Genomic DNA, 11015 nt, shown 5'->3' with positions numbered 1-11015 from the left:
TATTTTTTTGGTATACATATTTAAATATAAAGATATTCATGCAAATTTATTACATTATTCGATACAAAATTATACAGTTGGACAAAGTTGTAACAAATATAAGCTACCATATTAAGATTAGTATATAATATGTATAAATAGACCAAAACCATAAGCCAGTATTTTAGAAAAAATATATAAAATATATTTAAATTAGGTAATTATTAATTTAAATCATATTAATATACGTATGTGTCTGGTTGTGTTTTAGAATTAATAAAATAATGAAAGGGTTTTTAAGTGTTACATATAGGTTTACTATTTAACATGAATAGCACCGAGGATGTGGAAATAGATTTGAGCACGTATATATACAACGGCACATTTCTAAGAGTCGGTTACAAGCCAAGTTAAAAAAATATACTTTTGAAACGAATAACAACTCAAACAATAACACAATCCTCTTACTGGGGGGTTTTGTTTTTACAATATTACAAGTTAAACTATTAAATCTTAAACAACAATAAGTTAATATATTATATTTTATTTTTAGTGAAAAAAAATTTGGCAAACCTTTAAGAAAAAGGTAATTTTTTTTTATTTATTAAATAGGTTATAGGCAATTCATCAGTATTTACTATGATAATATTAAAACAGTAAACAAAGACTAGATATAGGAACCCTACAAAAATGTTTGTTGGTTTTATGAATTTTGTTATTTTTTGGAATAGATAACAATAATTATATATTATTAAATCAAAATACCACCGTGGTCACAAAGTGATGGTTGTAAATGAATAAATAAAGAGATGTGCGACTTTATATTTTTGTATATTATTTTTTCTATATATAATAATATGAGACATAGTTAAATAATTTGATAAATAAAAATAAAAATTTTTGAGAATATAAATGTAAGCTTCTATATAGCTTTATAGATTAAATGTGAATTTTGGGGTTTAGTTTTAAAATCATCACACATCTCTAGATTTAAATAATACAAGCACAAATTACAATTAAATATTATTAATATTATGAAAACAAAAAATTTTAATAGGATAATAAAATATTCTTGCCCAACGAATATAATAATAATAATACATTGTATTGATAAGGAAGATCAAAATTGAAAATTTTTTAAGAATATATCACAGTAAAAACAATAAATTTGTTTTATCATAAATCATCAACACGTGTTTTATAACGCCACATGTATCTGTGATGTTTAATAATTTATTATTGATTGAAATAGTATGCAATATGCCAATATGCAGATTTTAAAAATTAATAAGTCGGGGAAAAAAATGTGTATTATACTTTGTCAAACGTTATAAGCATTAAAAATTAGAGCACACGTATTGATGTTTGATTGAAGCTTTTTGGTAGATGAAATCCATTTGGGATTTAAAATTAACGAAAGTAAAAGACAAAAAAATAGAGAAGTCTAAACATTATGTGACTTTAGTTAAAAGGTAGGCAAATTCAGTGTAATGCTTATTGTAAAGCCCTACTGGACGGCATGATTACACTGCAATAGTCGAACGATAGATGGATCACTTTTGGCACCTTCAATAAACTCCTCCAATGATAAACGGCCATCATTGTTCTTGTCCATTTGCCTAAATATTTTATCTGTCCTCTTCTCTGGCGTCGATTCATCTTCAGGCATTTTCATTACAGTACCTACCATCTTATAAATGGCCTGTACATATTATAATATACAACACAATAAATAAACATAATTAATATATTATAATAATTATTATTTATATTAACTATTTGAAATTTCAAAAATTTACCGTAACAATTTCCAGCATTTCTTGTCGTGAAATGAACCCATTGCCATCTAGGTCGTACATGCTGAAGGCCCACTTAAGTTTCTGTTCCAACTTTCCACGTGACGTGACTGACAGAGCACAGAGGAATTCCCTGAAATCTATTGTTCCATCACTGTTGGCATCAAATGTTCGAAATACATGTTCTGCAAACTATTTTAAGCAATTAAATGAGTTTCCTTTTTTTTTTTATTATATTTAATTTACTTTAGATGCGTCACCATAGGGAAAAAAATTTCCATAAATTTTTTTAAATTCTTCAACACTCAAATGACCACCTGGACAATCCTTTAAAAAACCTTTATACCATTCTTGAATCTCGGCATCTACAAATAATTAAATTCAGTGGCCGCTATGACAAGCATTTATAAAAAAATTTAATTTTTACCAGAAAATTCAGTATTTTGTCTTAGGTCTTCCAAGACCTCAGGCTTTAACTTGCTGTTTTGTTTTCCCATTTTTTTATCTTATTAAAAGATGTATAGTCGAGTATCATTAAGCTTTCATTCTCATAATCTGTTAAGTTACAATTCAGTTTATTACACAAATAGCCAATAACTTATAAAAAAGTTCAGATTTGTTGACAATGTTGTCAACATCATAAAGAATAGGTATATGTTTATTATATTGGATAGTTTTCTCAAAGGTAAGTAAAGAAAAACACATTGTTTTGAGACATCAGAATGAAATAAATTTTAGTTTTTGATTCATCTGTTAACCATACACAGCGCTCAGAGCAGAAAAGAAACGTAACATTTCCTAACCTTAAAAACTAATTGTCTAAGCTATTTAAATTTAAACTTAGCCTACGTATAACAAATAAAAATAAAAATTGTTGCCACATTGAATATTTTTTACAATATGTGCAAACAAATGTACGTATTGTATAAAATAAAATAAGATAATTAAAATAAGTTGGTCTGTTTGATGTAATAGCTAGACATTATTGTAACCTATTATAAATGTATAACTATGACTTTAAGTTCTTTATATATGTACGTACATAAATATGAATATATGTATTATGTTATATTTTAATATACATTCATATACTCATATACATTACACTTATACATACATAAGTAAAGAAAATATAGTTCATTGGATTTTAAAATTACTATTAAGGACAACACTTGACACAGATTTTTTACACTATATGTATATTATAACATCTATAATTAGAATAATAATAATAATATTAATAATAATAGATTATACAAATTGGTGTATAGAAAAATTCTCGATTAATAATTAACCCTAAGTTTTTTAAAATTTGTATAAACTTTTCTAGATTATTAATAATGTACGCTCGTACACAGTGAACAAGAATAAAATACATTGTTGTGACATATATGTATAGAATAAAATATAAGAAATGGCTACAAAAATATTACATGTACTCAAATTGTCTAAATAATTTTTTCGTTGAATATGTTTCGTTGACTGAAGAGTAATAATATTTATAAGATATGTTGAGATGGAAAAAATAAAAATAGTAATGCTTGAATTACTCAGGTTTTGTACACACAAAAAGTTTAACCAAGTCAAGCGTTAACATAAATATTAAGTGAGTATCCTTTTTCGTGAAAAAAAAAGCGTTTCACACTTACAATCGCGTATTTTAAAAGTAATTAAATTGAATATAACATGAAAATGTATGGTTTAATATTTGGCCGTACACTATAATAACATACACATCACATATTACAAATACATGATTTAAATGAAGTAACAGGTATAGAAATGATAACAATAATAATAATATGTTTAATTAAATAATAATTATAAATATAAAAAGTAAACGTACATCATAATTTGGTAACAGACACTTTGGTTGCGATTTATTGCTAATGGAATCCAACAATATATGTGCACCATCGACGAAAAAATAGATAAGAAATTAAGTTATAAATTAATGTGATTAGATAATATAAATATATTGGTCCAAGAGAATGTATCTTAAAATTACAAGCGGCTTAATGAACTAGCCAAAGGTAATCAATAATAATAAAATACGATTTCGTCGCATGATTATTATATTTGTGCAGGATTTTTGATTTTTGAACATAAAGTTCCCGACAGTTTTAATACACGAATGGTCCACTCGATGACACGATTTTTGAACCCAACATTATTTGGAAACCCCATTATAAGCCAAGTTTTTTCCTTTTTGTTATATATTTTTTTTGTGTGTGTTTTCTTACAGTCAATTACCTTAATAGTATTATTATTAAAGTAAAACTATAAATGATCCCGAAAATGGTTTTATTTATTTTTTACGGAGTTTTCAAATCCGGTGAACGTAATCGAGTTTTGTAATATTTTTTTTTCATTTTTGAGCTTAACTTTGCACTGATTGAAACCCATTTAAAATAAAAATGCAGGTTAACAGAGTTTAATTGAGTCTCCGTCGTAATTATAGTAATCATAAAAAAGAAACAAACAATTATAAATGGGAATGTGCAGAAAATTATTTACATAAATAAGTCACCAGGTGAAGTGGAAGCTAACTTGAGTTTCGGGAAATCATTAATCGGAAAAAGGCCTTGGAGGTTTGCCGATGTGTTTATACTACCATGCAATGTAAATCGACTCAAGAAGAAAGAGGGCGGACACTCCACAAGATGAAAGACGTGTACCTACCACCTGGCAACCTGCGCATTAACATCATATGTATCGTAGATAAATTACCCTATTAGAGAAAATATAACCATAAGAAAACAATTCGTTTTTTTTTTAATTTTTTGTTTTTTTTTTATTCAATTTTTTTTTTAGAAAAAACGGGTTGTCTTGTTTTGTTTTTTTTTTTGGCACCAACAAAGGCGTACCCTACGGGGCAAGAGAAAAAGATATACAAAAAAAATGCGGCGAAATATATTATATTGGGTTTTCACGCCAGCCGAGGCAGTGGTTATGGTGCAAGCATTTTAGATAGTTCTTCGTCCTGTAGACAGCCTTTAAGGAATTCATCTTGGGTCAGCTGTCCGTCGTTATTCTCATCCATTTTGGCGAATATATTTTTAGCACGATCTTCTGCTGAGTCAGCCGGACGATTAGATGAACATGCACCTAACATATCGTAGATGGCCTACAAATATACAAATTAAAAATTAGTCTCAATAATAACTATTTACTTTCAGGTTTAATCGCCGTAAACAGGAATAATATTTTACATTTAATTTTTTGGGCTGAATAATTTGTTATAACTTATTTTTATAAATAGTTATTTTAGTAAATTTTAAACAAAATAATTTTAAAAAGTCACTGTATGTCCGTATAATGTTTTAAAGTATAAGTTATGTATAGAAATATTTTAGCGATTAAGTAAATATTAAGTAGACTGGTGCATTTGTTTTGTAAAGTATTGATAGACTTTGTACCTGGACGATTTTTGTCATCTCTTGAATATCGATGACTCCGTTACCGTCAACGTCATACATTCTGAAAGCCCATTTTAGTTTTTCCTCCGGTGTACCGGACGATGTGACATCTATGGCTAATAGAAACTCCTGTAACCGATAAATAAATGCAGGATTTTTAATGGTGTTTATTTGGTGCGTGAAGGGCGAGGGTTAGGTTGGTTTGTGGGTGCGAGTGACCTCATGAATAATAAAAAGTTTATATTTCATTGAACGATTGGAAGGGGTCCGGGTTAAGTTCATTTGATGACCTTTAACGGGCAAGCGACACACATAGGAAAATTCAATAAAATCATTTAGGAAATTTTGCTTTATTCAAATGCATTCTGATGTATAATTAATATAGAATAATATCAAATATTGTATAGCTTATACAATTGTATTGAGTAACTTACTTTGAAGTCTATGTAACCATTTTTATCCATATCAAATGTTCGAAATACATGATCGCAGAATTCTTCTGCATTACCGCTTGGAAAGAACATTTTGTACATGTCCACAAATTTGGCTGGTGTTAAACGGCCGTTTGGACAATCTTGCTAAAAATTTAATTATAAAATATGAAAATAATTTCACATAATAGTTTATACTTATTTCGAATAATATTTGGGATACAATCATTATTATAATATCATATAAACAGCGTAATTTTAGAATGTTATACTATATTTACGTAACATTCGAGTATTTAAATAAACCAATTTGATTTACTTGTAAATTTCAAACAGATAAATACAGTAATATTACATTATAATCACTCTTTCGAGGCTTATCCTAACCTAACCTAACACATTATACACGTTGAAAAGGTCATTGTTACATTTTGCTTGATTCGAAAAGGGTTGAATATTAAGTGAAGTGTTGTGGAACCACAGTCCATATTTCAATAGATAAAATATTGTCAAAAACTAATGGTGTATAACATGGATTTTGTGTCTTGATAACAATAAACCATTATTTCAAAACAATTAAAATGATTTTTGAAACGCATGAAAGTTGTATTATAATTTCATAATTATGCAATCTTATTAAGTATTTAAATATTTTTTTTTGGTATTTAACATACTTTGAAAATACTTTATTATTCATTTACCATCGTTTTCTAATAATCAATATTTTCATATTCAAATTTTGTTTTAAAAATAATATTTTAAAATGTTTCTAGTAATTTATTAAATTAGCAGGTAACAAAAAATCTAACCACGGTTAAAATCTGAAATTCTTGAATCTATGAATAAGTATATGTATAATAAGTATTAACTACTCGTATTTAACTTGAATATCAAATGTACTGAATTAAACAAATTCGTTAGGTATTTTGAATACATTTGAAAAGTATTCTTAATAATGTTTATATGACAGATATTCTTATTTCCAGGAAAGCGTTATTAATTATGTTAATAGGATGGTTTTTTAAGCCCATAGTAAATTTTTTTTAGTATTAACACAATTAACTTTATTCTAAAATATATTTTTTTGTGGAATTTTTAAGATAAATCCAATTCTAACATTTTATATTGACCGTGCTTCAATCATATATTTATTGGAGAAACTATTAATAACTTTTTATTTAACAAAAAAATATATACATGTATACCTAACCTATTACCTAACCTATATATACTTTTTCACTAGAAGACGGACGAGTGTTAAACGAAACTACCCCAAAATATATAACAGTACAGTATACACATATACTTTCAACTTTGCATATAATACTGAACGAGTAATAAAAGGTGATAAAAACCTGAAAACTATATTGTTTCACGATGAAAATTCTATATGTATAGTAATGAACGTTTTTTGGATGCATATGGATTATAGAATAATATAATTATATATAATGTGTAGTACATTACATTATTAGGTATACATATATGATAGAAACGGCCGAAATGTACATGGAGAGCAGTTAAGGTAAATAAATTTAAGTGTGTCGGATCCTGGGGGACTAGACTGACTACGTAGTCTGATGAATTTGCCAAAACCATAACGGCGGCAATATTGTCTTTAGAACTACGGAGAAAGAGAATATAAAAAGAGAGCGAAAGGAGAGAACGAGAGACAGAGAAAGAGATACACGGGTATATAGTGCAGACTTCTAACACCACAGGGAGAACTCAATTAATCATCCTCCGGGTTAATGCCATTAATCTTACAAAACAAAATCCAGAAAAGGTTAATACCTCCACCCGCTTCGCAACTCTTCCCGACAGACCAAACTCCATCGTCGTGTGTTTTTGGCGGTGACGTTGCAACCAACGACATGGTAAATTATTCGCATGATAAGTTTTCTCACATACACATTGTAATATAACGGTAACGCATAACATGTCTCGTTTTATATACATATCATTCATCGTTCGCTATATAGACGAGAATAGAACACGCATAAAAGAAGAGTAAAAATAATTATCAGCGTATTAATATATCACATCTGTTATAACTCAATATCACTAATAAAATTATTTTATAATTTGGTGGTAATTAAGCGCATAAACCACATTTTTTTTAAAAATTATATACGTTATAAAAAACGATTTAATGTTTTTACATTAGTAGGTATTTTAAAACCTAATCTAACATTAGTTACGATAATTAATAAATTCTATAAAATGGAAAATGCATATTTTAAAAATTGTATTTAAGTTAATATTATTATTTTTGTTTTTGAACTGATTACTTTTACAATTTTGTTATATTATACAATAGAAACACAATTAAACAATTATATTAGCTATACCACTATAGCTATTTCGTATCGTTTTCCTATGAATAATTTCAATTCGTTTATAATTATATAACATAAAATAAGTGAAAATAACCTGTTCTTAAGAAACTTATGATTAAAAACTTAAGAGGTAATAAATAATTTGTTCGAAGTTTTTAATTTATTGGATGAAAATGCTTATGAATTATGATACTTATTTGATAAAAACAATTCATTGGTTTTCGCATGAGGGTTTACTTTTTCAAGATTTATTCATTATGTAGAAGTTTTTGTTTTAATCATTTATTAAGGTACATACCTTAACGCTTAAAGTAAAGTAAATACAATAACTGTTTTTTAAAAAGTAAATTTTAATTCCTAAGTATAAAAATTTATTTGATTTGTGAATTTTTAAGAATTATTTTAACGTTTTTTTTTTTGGTTTTCAATTATGAAAGACATTAATACCACGGTGACTTATTATGAGTTTGTTTGTTGGATCATTTGTAGAGCAGATTAAAGGTTATTTCACATGGAGCGTAAACAATTTGTCAGGTATAAATATGATGGTTCTTTTGAGATTAAAATGACATCTGGTGTTTGTCTCCCGAGGATAGTTTTTAAAACCTTTATATTTTTTACTCGGAGTCGTTAATAACATAAGTCAGGATTTTTCAAGCATTTCATTTTTTACTGAAGAATATTTAACAGTTTTTTTCTAAAGCAATGTGCATTTTTTTCATTTTAAGAGATATCGTTTACCTATTTACAGTATATTGAATAAACAATTTTATAAAATTATATTATATATTACGATAAATTAAAAAATATATTTCAATAAATTTAAATACATTCAAATAGAACATAGAATATAAGTTTAACTTTACATAAATATTATGTACACGCTATACATCATCATATTTTTAAGAAATTAGAAAAATATATTGGTGTACGTTACTGTTAATATTATAAATTTTTCAAAAATTATTAGTTAAAAAAAATTCCATTCTTAAATTCCAATTAATTATATACAGTCAAAATCAATGCCCGTACAACCATACATTTTGGGGTGGAGGTAGGAGGGTGGGGTGAAAGCCTCCCTATAAACGCCACTGGTCGGGAGACAATTTGTATAAAAATTATTGACCTTTTTTACTTTAGAGGCAACTAATGTGCGTCCAGTTAAAGCGCGACAAGACAAAATAGGTACATTTTTTTTACTCAATTTCAATATACCCTGCTAAATTTTTTGATTTGACGATAAAAAAAAATATTAAATAAAATAAGAATTTAGTTTTGAGAAAACTTTTTAAATGCACTAAAATATCGTTATATTTTTAGGTTGATTGTTATTTTAGAATAATATATATTAGGTATACAAAGTTTATTATAATATTTGTTTTTTTTTTTAAAGATACGATAATTATTTAAAAATATTAATAGTTGCTGAATTCATAATCATAAAGATCATATAGATATATTATTGTCTATATCTGTAATGTATTATTATTAAATTACCACACTTGAAAGCATATTTAATTAATTTAAAATATTATACTAATATAATTTTATTAGTCTGTAAAAGAATATGTAATTAGATAAAGGTACAACTAACTGCTTACTTACACGTAAATAATAATTACGAAAATTACTTTTTTTTCTTACTCGATAGTCGATACATTATCTCAGTATTGATGAAATTCATAAATAATTGGGTTTGTATAAATTAAAATAGATAAATTATATTAAATTAGAATAATTTTAGTAAAATGTATAGGTAATCAACAGAAATTGAATAAGTATTTAATTACGCAATTGTAATTACCACGAATTGTAAACTGAGGACAATTTATTGTAATATGTTGTTCACGTTTTAAGCCGCTTAGACTAGCGATTTATTTCGGAATAGTTTATATACAAGGTTATAATGCATGGCGTATGTTTAAATCCGATTTATTGGTTCTCTAAGTCCGTCGTTTGCATGAAAGCGATCACTGACCAGTGGTTGTTGAAGTTTTAAATTTAAATGAGTTGGAGGGGTAGTATAATCATTATAATAATCCAGAAGCATTAATGTTCTATGGACATTACCCATACTAAAGAAATGTGTATAATATTTCATGCATATATAAATATTTTATACATAGTTAATGTTTATTGCAAAATTATGTAACTCTATAGTTAGATTTCTACTAAATAAACAGTGTCGTACGTTTAATATATTAATATTCAACTCATTTGTAACGTGTTACCAATACTTTATAACCAATACAGTATTCATATAAAATACATGAAAAATGGCTCTACTCGGTGTAGTGAAAATCATAACGTTTAAAGATAATTTATTTGTTGAATATTATTTAAATGTGTTTTCTTCAAACTGAATTAGTACTATTATTATCATTTATTGCTATACATTAAAGTTTTAAATAAAAATTAATGAATGTAATTTTTTTTTATATACTTAACACATTATAAAACTATGTAAGCAAATTATTTATATGTAAAGTAATATAAATACATTATTATATTTCTATAAAAATAAGCAATTATTAAAATAACATTATTTATTCTATTTTGATGTACCTAACCCTACCTAAACCTACCTACCTACATATACAGTTATTATAGAAAAAATATATTGACTTTTCGTTGCTTTCGAATTTAATATAAAATACAAAATAATAAAAAAGGTAACAAATTTTTTCTTTAATATACATATTTTGTTTAAATGTAAACCATAAAACAACATGTTTTATGGATATACGATATCAAAGTTCAGACTTATATTCTATACAAATATAAATTTTATGTATGGTATAAGTTTTAAGTTGTTTTGAAGTTTGAAATTATAAAATTTCTTAATAAAAACCAAAATTGCAAATCAAATACAATATTAAATTTATGGGTAAGTTTATTTTTTAATGAACATGAAAAAATCTTCAGATGCAGTAAGTAACTTATAAAATTTCATCTCATTAAAATGAATTCTTGATAACATTTTAATTCGAATTTCAACTACTCCTTATAATGAAGCAAATAAAATATTGAAGCAATTTATCATTTGGGAGT

At 26.1% G+C, this 11015-nt stretch overlaps 2 protein-coding genes across 7 annotated transcripts in view; both read right to left on the bottom strand.

Annotated features, from left to right (window-relative positions):
• Positions 1-1044: 1044 nt before the first annotated feature.
• LOC113557624 (neurocalcin homolog) overlaps positions 1045-11015 on the bottom strand; it is an 88882-nt gene continuing 78911 nt past the window's right edge. For 2 of the 4 annotated variants that reach the window (XM_026963192.1, XM_026963196.1), the window contains exons 2-5: positions 2203-2330; positions 2022-2140; positions 1779-1967; positions 1046-1681 (exon numbers count right to left, since the gene is read on the bottom strand). In XM_026963192.1, the coding sequence (XP_026818993.1) occupies positions 1487-1681; positions 1779-1967; positions 2022-2140; positions 2203-2272 (573 nt within the window). In that variant the 5' untranslated portion in view covers positions 2273-2330 and the 3' untranslated portion in view covers positions 1046-1486. Of the gene's footprint in view, positions 1682-1778; positions 1968-2021; positions 2141-2202; positions 2331-3621; positions 3977-11015 lie in introns of those variants that run through there. The other 2 variants (XM_026963208.1, XM_026963201.1) reach the window with 2 other exon arrangements.
• The window catches only part of LOC113557604 (neuronal calcium sensor 2), an 85318-nt gene continuing 78915 nt past the window's right edge, over positions 4613-11015 (bottom strand). For all 3 annotated transcript variants that reach the window (XM_026963175.1, XM_026963185.1, XM_026963178.1), the window contains 3 exons: positions 5629-5772; positions 5195-5323; positions 4613-4902 (listed from right to left, as the gene is read on the bottom strand). In XM_026963175.1, the coding sequence (XP_026818976.1) occupies positions 4726-4902; positions 5195-5323; positions 5629-5772 (450 nt within the window). In that variant the 3' untranslated portion in view covers positions 4613-4725. The remainder of the gene's footprint in view (positions 4903-5194; positions 5324-5628; positions 5773-11015) is intronic.

Source organism: Rhopalosiphum maidis, chromosome 4, assembly GCF_003676215.2.
Source record: "Rhopalosiphum maidis isolate BTI-1 chromosome 4, ASM367621v3, whole genome shotgun sequence".
Lineage (NCBI taxonomy): Eukaryota > Metazoa > Arthropoda > Insecta > Hemiptera > Aphididae > Rhopalosiphum > Rhopalosiphum maidis.
Note: the sequence above shows the minus strand (reverse complement) of the source record. Positions and strands in the feature narration are given on the sequence as shown.